Source organism: Cucumis sativus, chromosome 3 (assembly GCF_000004075.3).
Source record: "Cucumis sativus cultivar 9930 chromosome 3, Cucumber_9930_V3, whole genome shotgun sequence".
In the NCBI taxonomy this organism is placed as follows: Eukaryota; Viridiplantae; Streptophyta; class Magnoliopsida; order Cucurbitales; family Cucurbitaceae; genus Cucumis; species Cucumis sativus.
In genome coordinates this window covers 3,549,840-3,576,010 of record NC_026657.2, presented here as the reverse complement: position 1 = coordinate 3,576,010, position 26,171 = coordinate 3,549,840, and the positions used below count along the sequence as shown (strand labels likewise).

Genomic DNA, 26,171 nt, shown 5'->3' with positions numbered 1-26,171 from the left:
CAATTCTGTAACAATCTACCGTATAAAATTTAGTATCTATTTTGTATTTTCAAATTTTCGATAATTAGTCTCCAACATAAAAAAAAACTAATCAAAGTTAGATATCAAATTTTTACTATTCTATAAATTAGACCTCTAATTCGTTTAACAATTTATTTATATAATAAAACTCATAAAATATTAACATTTATAATAATTGATACGAAAGGGATAAGTACTAAATTTAAAGTATAGTCCTTAGATGGATTAATAGTTATAAACTAAAATTGAGGGACCTTAGTCGATTTTAACATTTTAGTAAGTTTGTAAATAATATCTAAAATAAAAAAAATTGTATATATCAAAACAAAACCCTTATTTTGCTTAAGAAAACAAACCATATTTGGAGGAAATTAAAAAAGCAAAAAGAAAAAAAAAAGAAGAAAAATAATAAAAACCAAAATTATTCTATAAAACTCTTTTTTTTTTTTAATGCAAAATTCTTCTCTACCTCTTAGTTGTTTACCCATATATATATCTCAACACTCTCAACTTCCTTCTGAGTTGGAATTTCTTCTTCTTCTTCTTCTTCTCTTTTCTCTCTTTTTTTATCTCCTTTTCTTCTTCCGATCTTCGTTCATCTTGATCGTCGCCCTCGAACCTCCAAATTCTTCACTCTGCCCGTTTAAATTTCTGTATACACATCTTCCTTTCTTTTAAATTGATTCTTTTTACGATCTGATCATTGCCTAATTAGATTCAAACTCCTCGTTTTTACTTCAGTATTTTCATTCTATTCACTTCGATTATCTTAATTTTTCCCTTTCAAATCCCTAATTTCATTTTTTTTCTCCTCCTTCTTCTTTGATCAGTTCTCCGTTACTAGAAAAGTGATCGGTCATCTTAGCCGTTTCTCAATTTCTGCAATGCTTTCAGTGCCAATATGAAGATGAAGAGGAGGAGGGCGCTTGAAGTGGTATATAGAAATTTCGATTCCTTGCCGCTTAGGGTTTTGTTTTTTCTTTTATTTACTTTTCCCCCCCTTCTTTTTCATGAATTTAAGGGCTTATCGGTCTAGGGTTTTCGTTATTATTTATATGTTTTTAAAATTTTCTTTATTGTGTTTGTTTTAATTGTTTCGTGGTTGATTATAATTCTTTTTGTTTGTTTATTGGTTTTATGCTTCTTTAAGTTGGTTATAGGACTTTGGCATGGTAGGAATGCCAAGGATTAGGATTGAGTTTGTTTAGTGTGTTTTGGGTGATTATGATCATTCTGATGGTTAATGTTTTAATTGCTTTTACTCCACGCCAGTTGCTGTTTTCGTGATTATGTTTTTCAGTTTTTTCTCATACACTTCCACTGAATTATACATGTGCTCCTACATTTTTGGGCACCTCTGTTGCCATTTTTGTTAGCTACCGAAGTCCTAATTTAGGATGGATTTAGAATATTGCATATGTCTGTTGTTATTGTTTCTAGTGTCACCGTGCATCTGAGTTTACTTTTCGTCAGGATTCCTAATGGATATCTCTTCCGTCTATAACACCTGTATGTACTCGTGCTAAGTAAATAACTTCTCGAGCTCAATGAGTCCGAAAAATAATGGAAAAAGATAAAAAAGGATGATGAAAAAACTATGATGAAGATTTCCAGAACATAAGGAAGAAAAAGCTTATTTTTGAATGTCTATCTCATGTTGGTTTTAGTGTTGACATGCTGAATATACAGGGCTGTGATTCCTAGTGGATTTATTTTCATGTAACCACATCTCCTTTTTTGTTGTTAGTTTATTTCCGAGGCTCAAGAAGAGAAGGGAAAGAAAATAAAGGACAAATACTTATAGATATTATGAATGGCTATGCTATATTGACATGCAACTGTTGAAATTTTATTAGTGTGTCTATAGGGGATTAAGTGGTTATTTTGGTCTAAGAACTGTTTGGCAATGATCATTGGAGTTATTGGCTCTATTGAGAATTGATGTCTATGCCTTATCGAAGCACCTACTGGATTTGTTTTTCAATTCATGTAGTACTCTCATTTTCTCTAAAAATTGATTGAAGAAATCATGAAATTTCTAGTTGAAAAGTTTTAGCATGGGATTTATTGTGAAATCATATTAATCCAATCCTTGTAAGTGTTGTTGTCAGTATTGATCTAAAGAGCCCTGTGAGAGTTTTTATATTAAAGCTTTAGGTGTCGATAGTCTGTTATGGACATACGCTAGTTATTTTAATGGAATTGTATGTCTAATTCTTTCTACCGTTTCGTAACCCTTAGCTTAGTAAAAATTTAAACACTATTAATGTAATCAACTTATGCTATTTTTAGTTGCTTTCTAATGTAAGTTTAGTTGTTTGGGTGTCTACCGTGCATTTAGATTCTAATCTTCTTTTACGTATTGCTTTCTTGTTCCAATTTATTTTAAACGTTTTATTTGTATTTTGTACTGTTTGATTGTTTTGGATCAATTTTTTTGTTTGTTAACTTTCTATAGAACTGTTTGATAATTTATTTTTTTTGTCTGTTAGCCTCCAAAAATTAGATCATTCATCAATAATGTCACGTCCGTTCCGCTTGAGGATATCGAAGAACCTCTAAAAGGTTTCGTTTGGGAATTTGATAAGGTAGCTCTGAAACTGGATCATCATTTTGCTTTATGGTTACCAGACAGAACATTTATGACCTTCTTTATTTTATTTTTTAACATGCAGGGGGATTTCCATCATTGGGTTGACCTCTTCAATCATTTTGATTCATTTTTTGAGAAGCATATAAAGACGAGGAAGGATTTGCAGGTTGAGGATAATTTTTTGGGATCCGATCCTCCATTTCCAAGAGAAGCCGTTCTTCAGATTCTGCGTGTCATAAGAATAATTTTAGGGAATTGTACTAATAAACACTTCTATAGCTCGTATGAGGTTTGTTTCTATTTGTAGTAGTAGTTTTCCATATTTTACTCTCCTAAGTACTCATTGTCTATTGATGACAGTTGCTTATTATTTTAAGTTTGTAATTTCATAGTTCAGGCATGAAGGCACATCATATTCATCTGTACAGAATGTCATTAATACTTTCCAGTTAGCTTCACTATAGCACTCTCTTCCATTAGCATTTCACAAGTTAATGTTTTTCGTTAATGTTTCATTGCAGCAGCATCTGTCATGTCTTCTAGCTTCAACTGATGCCGATATAGTAGAGGCCTGCCTGCAGACTTTGTCTGCTTTTTTGAAGAAATCCATTGGGAAGTACTCCATTAGGGATGCTTCTTTGAACTCGAAGTTATTTGCTCTTGCACAAGGATGGGGAGGAAAGGAAGAAGGCCTTGGATTGATTGCATGTGCGTTGCAGAATGGTTGCAGCCAGGTTACTCATGAGTTGGGTTGCACTCTGCACTTTGAGTTCTATGCTTTAAATGAATCTGGAAGTGACATCACAGAGCAGTCGACCAAGGGTCTGCAAATCATTCATTTACCTAATGTGAGCTCCTGCCTAGAAACTGATTTAGAACTTCTAAGCAAGTTGATTGCAGAGTTCAATGTGCCAACTAGTTTGAGATTTTCTCTTCTGACAAGGATGCGATTTGCAAGAGCATTTCATTCTCTATCTGCTCGGCAGCAGTATACCTGCATTCGCCTGTATGCCTTCATTGTTCTTGTTCAAGCAAGTGGCGATGCTGAAGATCTAGTTAGTTTCTTTAACTCTGAGCCTGAGTTTGTAAATGAGTTAGTCGGCTTATTAAGCTATGAAGATGAAGTTCCTGTAAAAATACGAATCCATTGTCTATTATCATTGGTTGCACTTTGTCAAGACCGGTCGCGCCAACCAACTGTGTTGTCTGCAGTGACTTCTGGTGGGCACCGTGGCATCTTGTCCAGCCTCATGCAGAAGGCTGTCGATTCTGTGATTACTGATACTACAAACTGGTCGTTGCTTTTTGCTGAAACTTTGTTATCACTCGTTACTGTTTTGGTCTCATCATCATCGGGCTGCTCAGCCATGCGTGAAGCTGGGTTTATTCCTACTCTTCTGCCGCTCCTTAAAGATACCAATCCGCAACATTTGCATCTAGTCAGTACTGCTGTGCATATTTTAGAAGTTTTTATGGATTATAGCAATCCAGCTGCAGCATTATTTAGAGACTTGGGGGGATTGGATGATACTATTTCTCGCCTGAAGGTTGAGGTATCACATGTTGAGAATGGTTCAAAGCAACAGGGGGATGATGTTGAATATGGTGGGAGGAATTGGCAAGTTGGCATTGCTGCTGCTTCAGATTTGGATGACTTGAAGCCTTTCTACTCTGAAGCTTTACTATCATATCATCGGCGTTTGCTGATGAAAGCTTTACTTCGTGCTATATCCCTTGGAACTTATGCTCCTGGAAATACTGCCCGCTTCTATGGTTCTGAAGAGAATCTGTTGCCTCATTGTTTGTGCATAGTATTTAGAAGAGCCAAAGATTTTGGTGGAGGGGTTTTTTCACTTGCGGCTACTGTTATGAGTGATTTAATCCATAAAGACCCAACTTGTTTTCCTATCTTAGATGCTGCTGGTCTTCCTGCTGCCTTTCTTGATGCTGTAATGGATGGTGTTGTCTGCTCTGCAGAAGCGATTACATGCATTCCTCAGTGTCTGGATGCTTTATGTCTAAACAACAATGGCCTTCAAGCTGTTAAAGACCACAATGCTTTGAGGTGCTTTGTGAAAATATTTACTTCGAGAACTTATTTGCGTGCCCTTACTAGTGATGCTTCAGGATCGTTATCTAGTGGGCTTGATGAACTAATGCGTCATGCATCTTCTCTTCGTGGACCTGGAGTGGATATGTTGATAGAAATCTTGAGTTCCATAGTAAAAATTGGATCCCCAGTTGATGCTTGTACATCAACTGACCCGTCAAGCTCTTCTACTGCAGTTCCCATGGAGACTGATGTTGAAGAAAGGAAATCTGTCCTATCAGATGATAAGGGAACTGCTAAGATGGGAAACCTGGAGCAAAGTGCTGCTGAGGTATCTCTTGATCAATCTGTGACAAATCCAGAGTCGTTTCTCCCAGATTGTGTGAGCAATGCTGCTCGTCTTCTTGAAACAATTCTCCAAAATGCTGATACATGTCGCATATTTGTTGAGAAGAAGGGCATTGAAGCTGTTTTGCAGTTATTTACATTGCCTTTGATGCCCCCATCCGTGTCAGTTGGTCAGAGCATCTCTGTAGCCTTCAAAAACTTCTCACCTCAGCATTCAGCTTCTCTTGCTCGTGCAGTATGTACATTTTTGAGAGAGCAGCTGAAATCAACAAACGAGTTCTTGGTTTCTGTTGAAGGATCTCAGCTTGCTCTTGTTGAATCTTCGAAGCAAACTAGGGGCTTGAAACTTCTTTCCTGTCTTGAAAGTATACTGTGCTTATGCAACTTTTTGTTGAAGGGGACTACAACTTTGATTTCTGAGCTTGGAATTGCAGATGCTGATATATTGAAAGATATTGGATGCACTTATAGGGAGATAATTTGGCAAATTTCTTTGGATAATCATTCAAAGACAGATGATAAAAAAAGTGCTGATCAAGATCCAGAAAGTTCAGATGCAACTCCTTCGAATACCGGTGGAAGAGAGAGTGATGATGATACAAACATGCCAGTGGTGAGATATATGAATCCAGTTTCTCTTAGAAATGGTTCTCAAACTTTGTGGGGCGGGGAGCGTGAGTTTCTCTCTGTTGTTCGCTCTAGTGAAAGTCTCCATCGCCGTAGTCGACATGGGTTGACGCGTTTACGTGGTGGAAGAAGTGGACGACAACTAGAGCCTTTTCATATTGATTCTGAAGCATCTGGAATTTTAGAGACATCCTCTACTCCAGAGTTGAAAAAGAAAAGTCCTGAGGTTCTTGTCTCTGAAATTTTGAACAAGCTTGGTTCAACAATGCGTGCTTTCTTTACAGCTCTTGTCAAGGGCTTTACATCATCCAATCGTCGTAGAGTTGACTCTGGCTCATTGAGTTCTGCTTCAAAAGCTATCGGGACTGCTCTGTCCAAAATATTTCTTGATGCTCTTAGTTTCTCTGGGCATTCTGGTTCATCAGGGCTTGATATTTCCTTGCCAGTGAAGTGTCGATATCTTGGAAAGGTAGTGGATGATATGGCAGCACTTACATTTGATGGCAGAAAGCGAACTTGTTATTCGGCTATGGTTAATAACTTCTATGTTAATGGTACGTTCAAGGAGCTGATTACAACATTTGAGGCTACAAGTCAATTGTTATGGTCACTACCTTTTTCTGTTCAAAATTCGGCAGTTGATCATGAGAGGACAAATGAAGAAAGCAACTTGTCTCATAGTCCATGGCTATTTGATACGATACAGAGTTACTGCCGTGTACTTGAGTATTTTGTTAGTTCTACGCTACTTTTATCTCCAAATTCTGCCTCCCAAGTACAACAGCTCATTCAACCAGTGGCTGTTGGGCTGTCCATTGGATTATTTCCTGTGCCAAGGGACCCTGAAGTTTTTGTGCGGATGCTGCAGGCCCAAGTTCTAGATGTGTTACTTCCTGTCTGGAATCATCCCAATTTTCCAAACTGTAATTCATCATTCATTGCTTCCATTGTTTCTCTTGTTACACACATATATTCTGGTGTTGGAGATGTTAAACGCAATCGCACTGGAATTGCTGGCACCACTAACCCACGGTTCATTCCCCCACCACCTGATGAAGCTACTATTGCTACTATTGTTGAGATGGGTTTCACAAGGGCAAGAGCAGAGGAGGCATTGAGAAGGGTGGAAACAAATAGCGTTGAGATGGCAATGGAGTGGCTATTTAGTCATGCTGAGGATCCTGTGCAGGAGGATGATGAACTTGCTCGTGCACTTGCACTTTCATTGGGAAATTCATCAGAATCATCTAAAGTAGATAATGGCGACAAGCCTATGGATGTATTGGCAGATGTGGGACATGCAAAGGCACCTCCTGTTGATGATATTCTTGCTGCGTCAGTGAGATTATTTCAGAGCAGTGACACAATGGCATTCACATTAACAGATTTGCTTGTGACTCTTTGCAACCGGAACAAGGGTGAAGATCGCCCCAGAGTGATGTCTTATCTTATTCAGCAGTTAAAGCTTTGCCCCTTGGATTTTACAAAAGATAATGGAGCTTTAAGTATGTTGTCACATATTATTGCATTGCTTCTTTTTGAGGATGTGAATGCTCGTAAAATTGCTGCACAAGAGGGTATTGTGTCTACTGTTATAAATATCCTGACAAATTTCAAGTCTAGAAATGCTGCTGCACCTGAGGTTTTATTACCAAAATGTGTTAGTGCTTTATTGCTGATCTTGGACAGCATGTTACAGCGCAGACCCAAAATTAGTTCTGAAAATACTGATGCTTCTCCAGTGGGGCCTTCACCTGACTTGTCCGGTGGGGGGCAAACACCCATGTCTGCACCAACGTCTGCACCCATGTCCATTGGAGATGATAAATCTGACAAAAATGATAAAATTGCTTTAAATGCTGTTGATAAACAATCTGGGTCAGCATTTGAGCATGTACTGGGAAAGCCTACAGGTTATTTAACTGCTGAGGAGTGTAATGAGGTGATGTTACTTGCTTGTGACTTGATAAAACAACGTGTTCCAGGAGTGATCATGCAGGCTGTCCTACAATTATGTGCACGGTTGACAAAAATTCATGCTCTCGCTTTGCATTTTCTTGAAAATGGAGGTCTGGTTGAACTCTTTAATCTTCCAAGAAGTTGTTTCTTTCCTGGTTATGACACTCTTGCTTCTGCTATTGTTCGGCATCTTCTTGAAGACCCTCAGACACTTCAAACAGCTATGGAATTGGAAATACGACAAACCTTGGGTGGAAGCCGACATGCTGGACGCACATCTGCCCGCAATTTCTTGACTTCAATGGCAGCTGTTATTTCCAGAGATCCCATGGTTTTCATGAAAGCCTCAGCTGCAGTTTGTCAGTTGGAGACATCAGGTGGCCGTACCTTTGTTGTGTTATCAAAGGAGAAAGAGAAGGAGAAAGAAAAGGAGAAGGAGAGATCAAAAGTATCTGGAACGGAAGTTGGTTTATCTTCCACTGAAAGTGTGAAGATGTCTGAAAATAAGATTTTTGATGGATCGGCGAAATGCTCTAAAAATCACAAAAAGATTCCTGCAAATCTCACTCAAGTGATTGACCAACTTATTGAAATTGTTCTCAAGTACCCATTGACACAAAACCAGGTGGATTCTGTTAGTAATGTCTGTTCTATGGAAGTTGATGAACCTAATACCAAGGTAAAGGGGAAATCAAAAGTGGTGGATAAAAAAAATTCAGAGGATGAATCTGAAAAATCTACTGGACTGGCTAAAGTAACTTTTGTTCTCAAATTATTGAGCGACATCCTTCTGATGTATGTACATGCTGTAGGAGTCATTCTTAGACGTGACTCTGAAATGTGTCAACTTCGAGGCTGTAATCATTTGGATGGTGCTGGGCAAGGTGGGATTGTTTACCACATATTGCAACGGTTACTTCCTCTCTCAATTGATAAATCTGCAGGACCTGATGAATGGAGAGACAAGTTATCTGAGAAGGCTTCTTATTTTCTGGTGGTTCTTTGTGGTCGGTCTAGTGAAGGACGTAGACGAGTAATCAATGAGCTTGTGAAAGCCTTGTCTCTGTTTACCAACTCCGAAAGCAACAACTCAAATAAGAACATTGTCTTGCCTGATAAAAAGATTTTTGCTTTTTCTAATTTGGCTTATTCTATATTGTCCAAAAATTCGTCTTCCAGTAACATGCCAGGTTCAGGCTGCTCACCTGACATTGCTAAAAGCATGATAGATGGAGGAATGGTTCAATGTCTGACAAATATTTTACAAGTGGTTGATCTGGACCATCCTGATGCTCCTAAAATTGTTAACCTTATATTGAAGGCCCTGGAAAGTCTGACAAGGGCTGCCAATGCCAGTGAGCAAATAATGAAGTCTGATGGAATGGCCAAAAAAAAATCTTCAGGGTTAAGTGAAAGGCTTGATGATCAGGTAAATACAGTGTCAACTGATGAGACTGTTAGGGAAAATCAGAATGCTGGCAGTCAACAGTTAGTCAGAGAGGCAGTGGACAATAATCAGCAAGAGTTTGCTGCTACTCAAAATGATGGCAATATTAACACTCAAACAAATCGGTCCCTTGAGCAGGAAATGAGACTAGAAGTGGAAGGGACAATGGCTGCAAATGAACACATGGAGCTTGGAATGGAGTTTATGCGTGAAGAGATGGAAGAAGCTGGTGTCTTGCACAATTCTGACCAAATTGAGATGAACTTTCATGTAGAGAACAGGGCAGATGAGGAGATGGGTGATGAAGATGATGATGTGGGGGATGATGCAGAAGATGATGATGATGACGATGACGACGGAGAGGACGAGGATGAGGATATAGCAGAAGATGGTGGAGGAATGATGTCCCTTCCAGATACTGATGTGGAAGATCACGATGATACTAGACTGGCAGATGACTACAATGATGAAATGGTAGATGAAGAGGATGATGATTTTCATGAGAATAGAGTCAATGAGGTCAGGTGGAGGGAGGCTCTTGATGGACTGGATCATCTACAGGTACTTGGGCAGCCTGGAGGTGCTAGTGGGCTTGTTGATGTTGCCGCCGAACCTTTTGAAGGTGTAAATGTTGATGACCTTTTTGGTCTTCGCAGACCTTTAGGCTTTGAGCGCCGCCGTCAGACTGGTAGGTCCTCCTTTGAACGATCTGTTGTTGAAGTAAATGGTTTTCAACATCCCCTTCTTCTAAGGCCATCCCAGTCAGGAGATATGGTCTCAATGTGGTCATCTACCGGGAATGCATCTCGTGACTTGGATTCTTTATCAGCTGGGAGCTATGATGCATCCAACTTTTATGTGTTTGATGCTCCTGTTTTTCCATATGAACATATGGCAAATAGTTTATTTGGAGACAGATTTGGTGGTGCAGCTCCACCACCTTTGGCTGACTATCCTATTGGTATAGACTCATTGCCGTTAGCAGGAAGAAGAGGGGCAGGTGATGGCCGTTGGACTGATGATGGTCAACCACAAGGAGGTATTCAGGCTACTGCAGTTGCTCAGGCTGTTGAGGAACTGTTTGTATCTCATATGCATGGTATTGCGCCTGCTGAAAGACTACAACAGAATTCTGGAATGCATGATAAACAATTGGATACTCTTGCATCCAATAATAATCTAGTAGTAGCAGAATCTGGTAATGCTAGCAATCAACAAAACGATGACCAGAATCCAGATAACTCTGTTGAAGCCTTACACCATGAAACTAATATAACTGTTGAGAGTGGTATTTCCCATGGAGTTAATTCAGAATCTATAATTGAAGAAGCTGGGGAAAACGTGCAAGAGGATGAACCTATGTCTATTCAACCTCATGCACCGGATATTACATTGAATGAGCATGATAGGATGGACATGGGAGAACAAAATGGTGCTTCTGGTGAGCAGATTGAGACATTACCTCAGTTCGACAACCTGGAATGTGATGGAACTTCTGAAGTGCCTGCAGATCTTCATGAAATGCCGTCTCAGGGCATAGACTGTCCTGGATCTTCTGAAATGGATGCTGAGGCTGGGAATCATGTAATATCAGACTTTGGATTAGAGACATCCAATCTTGGTGATTGCCAGGTCTCTTCTGCTGGTGCTAGTGTTGATGTTGACATGAATGATAATGATGCTGAAGAAATTCTTACTGAGCAGCCTATTCTGACAACTGACGATAGTAGAGGTGGGTCAACTTCAGAGCAGAATGTGCTGGTTGCTCCGGATGTTAACCAGGCAGATCAAAGTAGTATGAGTAATGAAGCCTCTGGTGCCAATGCTATAGATCCTACATTCTTGGAGGCACTACCTGAGGACTTGCGTGCCGAAGTTCTTGCTTCACAGCAAGCTCAGCCCATTCAACCTCCTACTTATGCTCCACCCTCAGCAGATGATATTGATCCTGAATTTTTAGCTGCACTTCCTCCTGATATCCAGGCAGAAGTCTTGGCCCAGCAGAGAGCACAGAGGGTTGCTCAGCAGGCAGAGGGACAACCAGTTGACATGGATAATGCTTCGATCATTGCTACATTTCCTGCTGATTTGCGGGAAGAAGTTTGGATCTTGGACTTTATCTCAGTGTTCATTTCTCAAGATGCTTTTGTTTCTGAGTTTGACCATTTTCCTTCTTGTGTTCCAGGTTCTGTTAACTTCGTCAGAGGCAGTTTTGTCAGCACTCCCTTCTTCATTGCTAGCTGAAGCTCAAATGCTTAGAGATCGAGCAATGAGTCACTATCAGGCTCGTAGTCTCTTTGGTAGCAGCCATAGACTGGGCAATCGGAGGAATGGCCTGGGATTTGATAGGCAGACAGTGATGGACAGGGGTGTTGGAGTTACAATTGGTCGTAGAGCAGCTTCTGCCATTGCAGATAGCCTGAAGATGAAAGAAATTGAAGGCGAACCACTTCTGGATGGGAAGTCGTTAAAAGCTTTAATACGACTGCTAAGATTAGCTCAGGTAATGTATTATCATATGGATGATGAATTGAGTGATTTATCCATTGGAGGATTTGTGAACTAAATGCACATTTTATAGTTATGGACCGATTTCTGCTGTCAAGTGTGTATTCTTAACTCAGCCCATGCTAATATCTGCAGTTCTGCTCATAGATTTATTAGTTTTGCGTATATTTGATTCTGATCCTAGGGTTTAAGTGTTTCATGCTTTCTTTTTTAATGAACTGGGGAAAATCAAAGCTATGGCCAAATTGTCTAGGAATTATATATGTAGTTTTGATTCCTGTCACATGATTGATTAATTAGATATTTCTCTTACCGTTTGGTTCTTTTTATGTGGTAACTTAATTGGATTTCCATTTTTTTTCATAAGAAATTGTTGGCTTCGTTCTGTTCCATTTCCTATTGGATAGTTTCTTTCAATTCATGAAAGGAGATAAATGCCTTTTAGTGAAGCAGCCATGTTTAAAATTGTACTTTTTAACTGTATTGAAAATTGTAAATAAAGTGGTCTGCTGCATACATTCTCCACCTAATGTGGCATTTTACTCTTCTTATGTTGTCCAGCCGCTTGGAAAAGGACTATTGCAGAGACTTTTGTTTAACCTTTGTGCACATAGTGTTACAAGGGCAAGTCTGGTTTATCTATTACTGGATATGATCAAATCTGAGGCTGAAGGTTCTGTGGGTGGAGTTGCAACGATCAATTCTCAAAGGCTTTATGGTTGTCAGTCAAATGTTGTTTATGGTCGATCACAGTTATTGGATGGTAGTACTTTCTTCACTTAATTTTTGTCTCCTTTTGTCATTTCTATATTTATACTTTTTATGTATGTCTTTACAGGTCTTCCTCCTTTGATGTTGCGTCGTATACTTGAAATTTTAACTTATTTGGCAACAAATCATTCTGCTGTTGCCAATATGTTATTCTACTTTGATTTGGAGACTGTTCCTGAGGATTTGAGTTCTTCATGCATGGAAACTAAGAAGGGCAAAGAGAAAGTTGTGGAAGGACTTCCAGCAAGTAATTTAAAAACCTGTCAAGCTGTAAATATTCCTTTGGTTCAATTCTTGAAGCTTTTGAATCGACCGCTTTTCTTGCGTAGTGTTGTGCATCTTGAACAGGTATGGACGATTCACAAGAGAGAAGCATTGTAAAAATGACGCACTTTGCAGATTTTGGACATTCTTATGTTTAACATTTATGCTTTTCCCTTCCCCATTTTCTAATTAAGAATCCGTATGCTGCAGGTCGTGAGCCTCCTTCAAGTAGTTGTTTATACTGCATCATCAAAACTGGAGCATCAGTCCCGATCTGAACAGGTAACAGGAAATTCCCCTATGTTACCTGTTGATGAAGCTAGTGGTGCAGTTTCAAAGGATCCTTCTTTGCCGGAAGGAGACTCAAAGCAAGATAATAGTGATGCTGCTGGATCTACTTCAGGTGGAAAAGGGAGTAATGACATACACAACATCTTTTTGCAACTGCCACATTCTGTTTTGTGCAATTTATGTGCACTGCTTGGCCGTGAGGGGTATTCATCTTCCAGTCTAATGTCTTTTGAGTTATCTGCTCTATCCTATTGGCTTATGATGATAATTAATTAGTTACGGGTTCTTTTTTGCTTTTGTATTGACTTTGGAGGAATTATTTTTGAGAAAGATGTTGTAGGTTTTTTTTGGTTTTTTTCCTTTTTGATTTATTTTGTCTTTTTGTTTTTTTCCTCTTGAAGAAACTAAATTTGTCTACTAACTGGTATTTAGGCTTTCTGATAAAGTATACACACTTGCTGGTGAGGTACTGAAGAAGTTGTCCTCGGTTGCAGCACCCCACCGAAAATTCTTCATGTCAGAGCTCTCAGAACTAGCTAATGGGTTGAGCAGCTCTGCTATCAGCGAGCTTGTTACCTTGAAGAATACGAACATGTTAGGTTTAAGTGCCAGTTCAATGGCTGGGGCAGCGATTGTTCGTGTCCTGCAGGCTCTTAGTTCACTTACTTCCCCTTGTGTGAGGGAGACCAAAAGTTCAGAGTGTGATAGTGAATTAGAGGAGCAAGCCATCATGTGGAGGTTGAATGTTGCGCTAGAGCCATTGTGGCAAGCATTAAGTGACTGTATAAGTGTTACTGAGACACAACTGTCTCAGAGCTCCTCTTCAACTACCCCAATTAATGTTGGGGAGCAGCTTCAGGGCACTATCTCTTCCTCTCCTCTACCTCCTGGAGGTCAGAGACTCCTTCCATTTATTGAGGCTTTCTTTGTTTTGTCTGAAAAGCTTCAAGCAAATCTGTCAATTTTGCAACAAGACCATGCTAATATTACCGCAAGAGAGGTCAAAGAGTTTTCTGGAACTTCAGACACATTAAGCACAAAGGGTGCTGATTATCAGAAAAAGTCTGATGGTGCTGTAACGTTTACAAGGTTTGCTGAGAGGCATCGCCGTCTTTTGAATGCTTTTATCAGACAAAACCCGGGCTTAATGGAGAAGTCACTTTCGATATTGTTGAAGGCTCCTAGACTGATTGATTTCGATAATAAGAGAGCTTATTTCCGTTCAAGAATTAGGCAACAGAATGAGCAACATATTTCTGGTCCATTGCGGATTAGTGTTCGTCGGGCCTATGTTTTGGAGGATTCATACAATCAATTGCGTATGCGGCCAACTCAAGACTTGAGAGGGCGATTGAATGTGCAGTTTCAAGGTGAAGAGGGTATTGATGCTGGTGGCCTGACAAGAGAATGGTATCAGTTACTCTCTAGGGTTATATTTGACAAGGGAGCCTTGCTATTCACTACAGTTGGAAACAATGCAACTTTCCAGCCAAATCCAAATTCTGTCTACCAAACAGAACATCTTTCATACTTCAAGTTTGTCGGCCGCGTGGTAATTGACTAAAACTGGGATTTTGATCTTTGCTAGGGATTCTTTTACTGTTTCAATTTGACTTACTAGATTCAATTTTTTGTAGGTTGCAAAGGCCCTGTTTGATGGGCAACTTTTGGATGTTTATTTCACAAGATCCTTTTACAAGCACATTCTTGGGGTTAAGGTGACTTACCATGACATAGAAGCTGTCGACCCTGATTACTATAAAAACTTGAAGTGGATGCTGGAGGTTAGTGGTTCTCTGTGTGTATTAGTTATTACCGTTGACTTGGGTTTATATTTCAACATTTCATTTTCTAACTGTTGGACCTCTCTGTCAGAACGATGTGAGTGACATTCCTGATCTCACATTTAGCATGGATGCAGATGAGGAGAAGCACATTCTTTATGAGAAAAATGAGGTCACAATCTAAAATTTGGCATCTGTCAATCTTGTTTTTGTGTGTGTTGTGCATGTGGTAAACACTTCCTTTTTGGTATGAACTCTGGTACTATTTTTGTAGTATTTTAATATTCTTTCCATTAAACTCTGTAGGTCACTGATTATGAGCTTAAGCCTGGAGGAAGAAATATAAGAGTTACTGAAGAGACAAAGCATGAATATGTAGACCTTGTTGCAGATCATATTTTAACCAATGCTATCCGCCCTCAGATTAACTCATTTCTAGATGGTTTCACTGAGTTGGTGCCCAGAGAACTTATTTCTATTTTTAACGACAAGGAGCTTGAGTTACTCATCAGTGGACTTCCTGAAATTGATTGTGAGTTCTCTCACACAAGATATAATCGTGGCATCTGGTGCTTCAGTTTTATTTTATTTTATATGAGGTTTTAATGTAATTTAATTTTTGTATTGTCTTTCCAGTGGATGATTTGAAGGCGAACACAGAGTACACCGGCTACACAGCTGCATCAAGTGTTGTGCAGTGGTTTTGGGAGGTGGTTAAATCCTTTGGTAAGGAAGACATGGCAAGATTGCTGCAGTTTGTGACTGGAACATCAAAGGTAGTGATGCATTAGTGTGTTTGCATCTATTTTTTCTTGTCTGTAAGATGCCATTGTTAATTTTTATTGTGGTTCCTCACGTTCTTTGCCCCAATCTGATTCTTGGGCATCTATGTCATTGACAATTAGCTTTCTTTTGAATATAATGAGGGTACCAAGAGGGTGTCAACCTGGTCGAGATGTTTGGGTGCCCCTATTTATCCGTTTGGGTGCCCCTATTTATCCATATATACTTATGTATTATCTTTTCATTATATTAACGAAAAGCTAGTTTCTGTTTTAAAAGAAAAATTAACAACTTGCCTTTTGCTTTGCAAGTGATGAACATAACAAATTGATTAAGGAAATGTTGAGTACTCCCATAGTAGGACAGGAACACGAACGCTGAAGGTTTTTTCTTTAAGTCACCCTTTATTTCTGGTTCTTTCAGGTTCCACTGGAGGGCTTTAAAGCTTTGCAAGGTATATCTGGACCTCAAAGGTTTCAGATTCACAAGGCATATGGAGCTCCTGATAGGCTGCCATCAGCCCATACATGGTGGGAATCTAAACTCCATTCCATCTTAATTCTTATTTATGCTTTGTTGTTATGAGCAGAAGTCTACAATCAAGTTTAGTTTTTTCCAATGATTCAATCTCCTCAAAATATTCGTTTCTCCTGCCTTAACTAACAAGATCACACATCTTCTCTCTTCAGCTTTAATCAACTAGATCTCCCTGAGTACTCATCGAAGGAGCAGCTTCAAGAACGCTTGCTTCTTGCCATTCATGAAGCCAGTGAAGGATTTGGCTTTGGCTAAGCCGCCTCCTTCCATTTTGCGTTTTGAGAAAAATGCACATCTGAAATTGCCATGTACATGTTAGTTCAGAATCCACTCAGGTTTTCCGTATCTGATTGTTTGTTTGTTTTTTTTGTAATGCGGCTGGTTTATTTGTAATTTAATATCGACGTTTGTTATTCTAAATTCAACCAGATGAAGGCAAATGCTGCGGATCAAAACATGACACATTTGAAAGGCAGGGGCGTTGAGAAAACTTTGCAAGGAGCAGGTCCTGGAAAATAAATGAAGCTTGCTTGATCTTTAACGGAGCCAGCCGATTACTGTGATTTTTATTGAGGTACCAATGTGCTCCTCCTCCAGAGTGTGACCAATTGGTTTGAGAAAGTGATTCTTTTGGTTGGAATCCTCACCATTCAAATGAGTTTCGATTCGGGTAGAATAATACACAGGGTTGATAACAGAAATGAGCAAAATTCCATTGTCTTGTCTATAATGAGTTTTTTTTCTTCTTTCCTTTGCTAGTTCAGTTCAGTTTAATCACTCCTTTTGCAGCCAACAAACTGCATTTGAGGAGTAAAAAGCCTTTTTTTTTTTTTTTTAATGTTTTTTGTAATTAATCTTCAGGTTGGTTGGTAATAAAACACTGAATGTATATCTTTTTCTGAATGGATCTTTCATCAATTCTTAGAAGCAAAGAGCTTCAATGCTGTTTCTTCATGTGATTCTTTTTATTATGTTGGTGATATAATACTATATAATACTATTGGAGGAGGTGAGCCTGAGGTAAGCTAGATAGATCCTTGATCCAATCAAGTGTAGTTGGCGAATTGGAAATTATTTTGAAACCCTTAACACCTTTCTTATTCGAAGATAAAATGTTTAGGAGTGTCTTTTGGATGCTGCTCAACTAAACTATCTCACTCTATTACTCCTGCATAATAATAACTTTTCTTTTTTTTTATAAACATACATGAAACCATAATATTGAATCTCCTTTCAAAGTAAGAATAATAAATAACAAATATATACACGTACGGTTATAATTATAAAACTAAAATAAAAGTGATAACATAATCCACCAAGGCCTTAGAAACTTCAAATGATACATTATCTATCCAAATTTAAGTGCGTACCCATTCATTTACAATCAAAGTTTGTGGTTTGAAATTTTCAATTCCTGATGTTTGAAGAAAGTCAGCATTTTCAAGTATTTTCTTTTAGAAATTAATTTTTTGAATTTTATGCAGAAAAGAATAATCTTCTCTTAAAAGCACTCCTCATAAAATTATATCCCAACCTAAAATACAATTATATATTAACATATATGGTTAGTTATAAACTTCTTACCATTTATATATCAAACATTAGAGTATATGACTTAATTTACTCTTTCATCACTAAAAGAAAAAGGAAAACAAATGTAAATCATTATAGTTTACAGGTCAGATTTGGTGGATAACAACAGAAACAATAGAGGCAGAATCTATGACAAACACAAATAAAATGATAATAATAAAAAATAATAATAATGAAGCAGCTTGTGCTTGTTCCAAGGTGGAAGATGATCAAATAGGTAACAAAACTAATTAATTATATTGTCAGTTTTTGTCTCCTCTAAACTGCTTTACCTTATTACAAGGGCCATTGTTATTGCCATTGTAGACAGAATCTAGCACTCTTAATATGCCACTACCCATTCCCATTCTTTACATTCAACTGTATATTTCAATCTTATTCTTCCCTTTCTTGTTTTTCGTAATAATGTTACTGTTGTCACACGTACGTCGTGTTTATTTTTTCTTTCCAGATTTTTTCAGATTTTGGCATCAATGTATCTATTTGATATAAAATTGAAGTATGTATCTAGTACAACCATATACTCTAAATCATATCTAGTAAATCCATATACATTTTTGTATAAAATTTTTACTTATTATACATTTTTTTTTGGGTACTTTTTGAAACTCTAAAACCTAAAGACACCCCAATGAAAGTCTAGGAAGCATAAAACGTAATTTAATTTGATGTTTTCTTTATATGTTGCATAAATTGATTTGAGTGGTTTTATTTTTTTCTTTTCAATTAGTGGGAGGTTAAGGGATAATGTTTTTATTGGTTGTAGAACTTTGTATTGATATTTGTAATAATTCAGTTTCTTATTGATTTGAGTTGAGAAAGAGTGACAATTCACAAAAGAGATATGTCCCCCTTGCTTATATCATAAGTTATATTAAAGTACTTACATGTTTTCTTTTTAAAAAATAACAATGGTGTTTTTGTCATTTAATTACATTACTATTTTGAATTAAAAGTGATTATAGTTAAACAATAATAATCGACGTGTATTCTTTTTTAAAACAAGTAGTTCAAATTCGCATAACTTCTTGCATTTTTTAAGACACGTGTCAAATAAGACTATAGATTAAAATTATTGGACATAATTTTCGATCTTCAAACTTCAAGAAAAAGTGAATAGAAAGATAACGTGGATAAATGCATTAAAAACAAAAGAAAGAAAAGAAAAGTATAATTAATAGTGTTATTGATAAGCTTGTCAATTGACTCTTTGAACGATACCCAATGTGTCTTAATAATGTTTTTTTTAAAAAAAAAATGAAATTCACTTCTATTATTAATACTTTAATAAATGAAAATTTTGTTTATCAATAAAATACTTCATTATTTTGTTCCTAATGTTTCAATGTGCTTTTTTATTTGATTGAAATGATTTTGAATAATCAATAATTATTTCTAGAATTAAACTTCTTTAAATAAAAAATATTAAAAATAAAACAAGATAATTAAAATGAAAGAATTAAGTCTAAGAAATAAAGTATATATGTATGGAAAGTAAATAGGAATGGAAGATGTGTTTCACAAGAAATAAAAAGAGATTAAAGGTAAAGTTAGAAAGAAAAGAAAAGAAAAGAAAAGAAAAAAAAACCTTTTTAAGTGTGTGCTTTCCAAGAAAGTGTGTAAATTCAATAAAGAAATTTATGTTTAGTTGAATTATATAAAAGGAAGTAAAATTATTGAAAAAAAAGTTCTAAACCCTAAACTCCAAATCCTAACAGTACATCGTCTACCTACACTACATGACCTCCTCCTTCTTTTACTTCCTTTCGTTTTTCGTCGGTTTCAATATACAGAGGAAATGGATGTAAGAATAAGATAGAGGAAGAAGACGTAAAACAAATAGGATGTTGGCTAAGGGTTATTTTCAAATGGGTTATTTTTCCAACTATGTATTACTTAAAAAAGTATTGACTGTCATGATGATTTTGAAATTTATAATACTTATGTTTGATTATATAAGTTTTAATCATGACCTTCAACTTTACAATTTTTCATTTTTATTTTTAAAGAAACCCAAAATAGTTAAACCTAGGGACCATTTTTCTCAATTACTTTCTATTTTTTAGGATGAAAATTGACTTCAATCATTTTTGTTATTACTATTTTAAATTTTTTTTAATTTACTTAGAACGATGTAAAAAATAGAACCATTGATAGAAATATTTATCCTTCCTACACAAAAATTATACTTAATTTTGTATTTTACTATTTTTGAAAAAATTCTCCAACTCTTTTCTATTTTTCTAAGTAGTTTTTAGGACAAAAGTTTATGAATAGTATTTATGATTTGATCAAATTCTTGTAAGTAGTTTCTATTATGGAAGTTATTTATGAGATTCTTACCAAACTAGAGATTAAATTCTAATTATAAATTATATAGACTAAATTTTAACTTTTTTACAGATCAAATTTACAATTTAACTATTTTCCTTTTTTGTTTACAAATATAATCTCCTTCACGGAGCTTTCTTGCTTGGCCTTTTCTTTTGATTCTTTGTAGTGTTTAGCTTTTTTTTTTTTTTTTTTTTTTTTTACTGTTGGAATTTTTTGTCCTAAAACTCGTAGTTTGTAAATCATATTCTATTCAATAAAGTTGTTATTGAGAAATTAAATATTATAATCTTAAATCCAATAAATCAAAGTTCCAAGGCTATTTTTTGAATAAACTTGAACTTTATGTGTAAACATAAACGTGGATCAAGTTCGAGTATATAGCCTAAATAGTCTATAGTATATGAAATAAAGGTTGGGCGCCTTATTTAGAGAAACTATGGATGCGGCCCACTTTGTAGTACAAACGAGGTGATCCTAATCGTTCATGTAGAGACATGAAAGTGGGGGCATCCTATGTAAAATGTTTACATAAGACTGAACCATGAATTAGTCATTTTTACGTTATAACACCGTTTACTGTTTAAAACTGACTATCTCAATTATTGATGACCTAGGTAACTTAGTCTTAATCCTGAGTTAACTATGAACTCCTGTTCATACGAGATTATCCTTAGATCTGCATAGGTGAGGGCAGCTCATCAGCGTTGGCCCAATAAGCCTCCCATTTCAGGGGTAAGATCGGGTGGATAGCTGGGAACATAGGGTACAAGATGGAATTCACTCCTACCCGCTTTAGGGTTAGTAGATAGGTTGCTCTCTTAAGCACTGAATCCAAGTCTTGAACAAGGGGCCCCACCCTCTCATTGGCCCGAGAGGGATTAAGTTTATAGGTTGAACCTTAAACCAATTGTTCAATAGTGGATTAGTGGGACTTAAGGAGCAAGATGTAATCTTGGGGGTAAAACGGTATTTTGACCCAGCCAAGGTTACGAGCAACCTGTGAAGGATTAACTTACTGATTATGGTTTTATCAAATGGACACAAATATATCTATAGTGAGGGGAGTGCAACTACGGGACTTTAGTGGAATGACCCGTTAGTTAACGAATGTTGATTAACTCGGTTTAAAAGAGTTTAGCTAGTTAATCTTGAATCGTTGGAGCCCATGATCTATAGGTCCATTAGGTTCCTCTGCTAGCTCATATGGATTAAACTTAGAACAGTGTGATGAAATAAGTCGAATTGTTCGAATAGGGAGAAGAAAGGAAAACCGACATATACAGTGATATAATCGTCGGTCTTCTAATTAGAAATAGAGCTTTATGTTTTACATACTATAAGTATGAATGCGGATTCATACTAAGAAGCTCGGAATTGGTCAAAAATAGTAAAAAGTCAAAATGTTGACTTTTGACTTTGAAAAGTCAAACTTTGACCGGCCTTATATTCAAATGTGATTTGAATTTTGGAAAAATGAATGCGGATTCATGCTCGGGAGGTTGGAATTAGTCAAGACGGACAAAATGGTAAAAAGTCAAAATATTGACTTTTGACTTAGAAAAGTCAAAGTTTGACTTTTGACTAGAAAAATCTAATGACCATTTTACCCTTGGACTAAGTTAGTGGGAAAATCCAACATTTTGTTGGATAATCCCACTAACTCTTAGTGGGATATGTGGCTATATGAGATATAGACACCTAGCCCACTAAGTTCCACTAATTGTTAGTGGAATATTAGGTGTTGAGATTTGGCAATTGAATTGCATGCATTTTTGCATGTAATTAGGCTATAAATAGAGATGTTTTCAAATGTTGAAGGACTTTTGCCTCTTTTATCATTTTCATAATCTCAACAAAAGAAAAAAAGAAAGCTTCCAATCTCATTTTATCTCCATTACTTTCTACACCAAAATTGGGTCCCACAACCCGGTTCTTTGTCTAGAGGATAGCAGTTGAGTACTAGTGGTGGTCTCGGGTAGAATTGGTAAGAAGACATCAAACCTTTTGAAAGCTTCAAAGGTAATACTTCTTAAAACCCTAATTTGATTAGTTTATGGTTACATGTTAATTGTGGCAATTAGGGTAGAAATTCGATTCTTTTTCCGCTGTGCATGACTTAGTTCTATCATGTGGTATCAGAGCATGCTTCATTTTTACCCAATTGCATGTGGTGGGTTCATATTTATTAGATAAATTTTGGTTTGAACTAAAATGGATATATTATGATTTTGGCTCTAGATTAAGTGTTTTTGTTCTAATTATTGTAATTAGCCTTGTTAATGGCTTATTTTTATTGTTGCAAAGTGTTTGTAATTTTTTAAAAAAATAAAAAAAGTCATTAGAGTTGAAGCTAGGCTGTAATTGGTTCAACCGGGTGAGAGAATTGAAAAAAATGAAGAAAAGAAGGTCACAGACCCGAAAACCCGGTTTTGACCCGCTTCGCGACCCGCACGCGCCCGCGCGCCCGCGCGCCCTCCTGCGCCCGCGCACCCTCCTGCGCCCGCGCGCCCTCCTGCGCCCGCGCGCCTCCTGCGCCCGCGCGCCTCCTGCGCCCGCGCGCCTGCATGCGCCCGCGCGCCCGCATGTGTCCGCGCGCCCGCATGCGCCCGCGCGCCCGCATGCGCCCGCGCGCCCGCACTTCGCCTCGTGCGCGCCGCCTTCGCCCGCGCGCCTGCCTTCGCACGACCCGTGTGCGCCTGGGCCGGTTCAAGCCAATAAATTTGGTTTTTGGGCCGGTTCAAGCGGTTTCGGTTGGTTTTTTAGCCGGTTCGAAATTTTTGGGAGTGGTTCTGTACTACACCAAATTAATTATGTAATAATTTAGCACTTAGCTTAATTTAGGAGCCAAAAATCAGTCCATTTTAGGGTGTTTTTTTTTATTTATGCATGTGATGTATGATTAAATTACTTTAAATTTGTATGTGCATTTTGAATGTCATATAGATTTAAAATCCCACCATAGGTTAACATGTTCATGCATTAAAATGTATGATATAAAGGTTATATTGTATTGTATGCATGTTAATTGATTAATATGGAAATTAATTAATATGATTAATTAATTATTTAATTAATTAAGTTATTCTTGATTAATAATATGATTTAATCAAATTAATTAATTATTGTTTGATTTAATTTAATTAAATATGATTTAATTAAAGTTAAATAAATTAAAATCCATATTAATTGATTGTTTTTATTATATATTGATAAAATGATTGATTAAGTTTAAAAGTTTTTATAAGTGTTATAAAATAAATTAGACTTTTAAAATCAATAACAAAGATTAAATGCATGCTCACTTAGGTTAAACATATCTTCCATTTTTCATAGAAATAGGTCGATATCTTGTAAAACTGGTTACAAAAGGCTCACCTGGTTCAATCTTGTCAACAAGTCAGATAAGATGACTAAGGTTGGAGGTTCTTAAGTTGACGGTTTACGGAACACCTCCTACCTGGAGATCGTAATCAGTTCTTGAGCCTAGTTAACCTAGTTTTATGAGCATTCGTGAGAGGTGTGAGGTAATAAAAATGGTTTTTCACCTAGACATCATAGGTTAAAATCCTGTATAATGGTTATACTTGGATGTTTTATCTAGACTTAAGATTTGTTTAAGTTAGCCTAAATATAAATCTTGAAGTTTGGATTACCCTATTTTTTTCTTTTAGAACACTTCAACTAGAGAAAAATAATGTATTTTAGCTCTAGTGTCCCTAAGAGTTCACACCGTGAGGTCCATGCAGGGCTTTGTGCCGTGCATAGGAGCGGCCTCCCTTCGGAGAGTGTTTGCATGGATCAAAATCAAGGTGAATAGGGGAAGTAGTTCATAGTAAGTGGGTGAGGGATTTGTGGCAGCACATCCCACGGTCTCTTCCATTAGGTCGCACCGTGAGATTTCTATAATATGCCTGCTTGTCTGCCCTGGAGCGACGTTCCCTTCGGAGGGTTGTATTATAGGATTCGGAACACCGCGAACTCCAAAACTGGATAGGATTTCTTAGATTAGTTTTCATAAATGATTCTAATCTATGAAATCTGAAAATGGTGGGTAACACTTACAAGAATTACTAAGTTGTTAGTATATTCTTGACTAAAGTAGCGATAACTAAGTGCTATAAAGAATAAAGAGTTATTCTTGAGATAGCATCTAGTCAAGATTGTCTTGGTTCAAAGGAGGAATAATCAACTACCCTTCGGAGAAGGTTGTTCTAAACCTTTGAAATATTGTTGCAAAATACAAATAATGAAAGGGTACATTATTAGTAATTGCTAAATTAGATTGGATATTTTTTATGATTATAGTTTTTTTTCCTAAAAGGAATATGTTTGTTTTTCAGCATGAATAGCTCAATAGTTCGACTTTTAGCTTCCGAAAAACTTAATGGCGATAATTATGCGGCTTGGAAATCAAATCTTAACACAATACTAGTGGTTGGTGATTTAAGATTTGTCTTAACTGAGGAATGTCCTCAAAACCCTGCCTCTAATGATAACCGAACTAGTCGGGATGCATATGATCGATGGATAAAAGCTAATGAAAAAGCCCGTGTCTACATTCTTGCCAGCATGTCTGATGTATTGGCAAAGAAACATGAATCCTTAGCCACGGCTAAAGAGATTATGAATTCATTAAGGGGAATGTTTGGGCAACCAGAATTGTCCTTAAGACACGAGGCAGTCAAATACATTTACACTAAGCGTATGAAGGAAGGGACCTCTGTTAGAGAACATGTTCTGGACATGATGATGCACTTCAACATCGCTGAAGTGAATGGTGGTCCCATCGAAGAGGTTAATCAAGTTAGTTTTATCTTAGAGTCTCTTCCGAAGAGCTTCATTCCATTCCAAACGAATGCGTCTTTGAACAAGATAGAATTTAACTTGACAACCCTTCTGAATGAACTCCAGCGATTCCAAAACCTTACTATGGGTAAAGGAAAACAAGTGGAAGCAAATGTTGCTACCACAAAAAGAAAATTTATAAGAGGATCGTCCTCTAAAACCAAAGCTGGACCCTCAAAACCTAATGCTCAAATAAAAAAGAAGGGAAAGGGAAAGACTCCCAAACAGAACAAGGGTAAGAAAAGGTGCAGAAAAGGTAAGTGTTACCATTGTGGCCAAAACGGGCACTGGTTAAGAAACTGCCCAAAATACCTTGCAGAAAAAAAGGCAGAGAAGGAAACACAAGGTAAATATGATTTACTAGTTGTAGAAACATGTTTAGTGGAATATGAAAATTGTACCTGGATACTAGATTCAGGAGCCACTAAACCATATTTGCTTCTCATTTCAGGAAAATAGTTCTTGAAAAAGCTTTCAGAAGGCGAGATCACTCTCAAGGTTGGAACAGGAGAGATGGTCTCAACTTCAGCAGTGGGAGATTTAAAGTTGTTTTTTAGAGATAGATATGTCATACTTAAGAATGTCTTATATGTACCTCAAATGAAAAGAAATTTAATATCTATCTCTTGTATTTTGGAACAAATGTATAGAATATCTTTTGAAATTAATGAAGCGTTCGTTTTCTATAAAGGTATTCTAGTTTGTTCTGCTATACTTGAAGACAACTTATATAAGTTAAGACCAACTAGAGCAAATTTTGTCTTAAATACTGAAATATTCAGAACAGCTGAAACTCAGAATAAAAGACAAAAAGTTTCTTCTAATGCCTATTTATGGCACTTAAGACTTGGTCACATAAATCTCAATAGGATTGGGAGATTGGTTAAAAGTGGGCTTCTAAGTCCGTTAGAAGATAACTCTTTACCTCCTTGTGAATCTTGTCTTGAAGGAAAAATGACCAAGAGATCTTTTACTGGAAAAGGTCTAAGAGCCAAAGGACCCTTAGAGCTCGTACATTCGGACCTTTGTGGACCAATGAATGTCAAAACTCGAGGTGGATATGAATATTTCATTAGCTTCATTGATGATTATTCAAGGTATGGTCATATTTACCTAATACATCATAAGTCTAATAGTCTTGAAAAGTTCAAAGAATATAAGGCTGAAGTAGAAAACGAATTAGGTAAAACAATAAAAATACTTCGATCAGATCGAGGTGGAGAGTATATGGACTTACGATTCCGAGACTATTTAATAGAAAATGGAATCCAGTCACAACTCTCTGCACCTAGTACACCTCAACAGAACGGTGTATCAGAAAGAAGAAACTGGACCTTGTTAGACATGGTTCGCTCTATGATGAGTTTTTCTCAGATGTCAGATTCTTTTTGGGATATGCTTTAGAAACAGCTGCTT

The 26,171-nt window shown here is 37.0% G+C and overlaps 1 protein-coding gene across 3 annotated transcripts; it reads left to right on the top strand.

Moving 5' to 3' along the window:
* Nucleotides 1–515: 515 nt before the first annotated feature.
* On the top strand, nt 516–16,937 carry LOC101223063 (E3 ubiquitin-protein ligase UPL1). 3 transcript variants are annotated; one of them, XM_031881816.1, is made up of 17 exons: nt 516–674; nt 852–955; nt 2,514–2,609; nt 2,697–2,903; nt 3,139–11,145; nt 11,231–11,548; nt 12,115–12,316; nt 12,392–12,672; nt 12,799–13,082; nt 13,312–14,431; nt 14,517–14,663; nt 14,755–14,835; nt 14,970–15,195; nt 15,300–15,439; nt 15,870–15,976; nt 16,136–16,297; nt 16,413–16,937. In XM_031881816.1, exons 2-16 carry the CDS (start codon nt 923–925, stop codon nt 16,236–16,238), a joined length of 11,352 nt encoding a protein of 3,783 aa, XP_031737676.1. In that variant the 5' UTR covers nt 516–674; nt 852–922; the 3' UTR covers nt 16,239–16,297; nt 16,413–16,937. The 3 variants fall into 3 exon arrangements, with proteins under 3 accessions (XP_031737676.1, XP_031737675.1, XP_011650478.1); XM_031881815.1 differs by having other exon boundaries at nt 3,136–11,145; XM_011652176.2 differs by having other exon boundaries at nt 3,136–11,145; nt 16,136–16,318.
* The last annotated feature ends 9,234 nt before the right edge of the window (nt 16,938–26,171 follow it).

What these genes read in the sequence shown, in the direction of transcription:
- LOC101223063 (XM_031881815.1), top strand. Translation starts at nt 923, where the DNA reads ATGAAGATGAAGAGGAGGAGGGCGCTTGAAGTG. An exon ending in GGAGGAGGGCGCTTGAAGTG is followed by an intron (nt 956 to 2,513) that starts GTATATAGAAAT and finishes TTTGTCTGTTAG; the next exon opens with CCTCCAAAAATTAGATCATT. An exon ending in TTCTTTATGAGAAAAATGAG is followed by an intron (nt 14,836 to 14,969) that starts GTCACAATCTAA and finishes TAAACTCTGTAG; the next exon opens with GTCACTGATTATGAGCTTAA.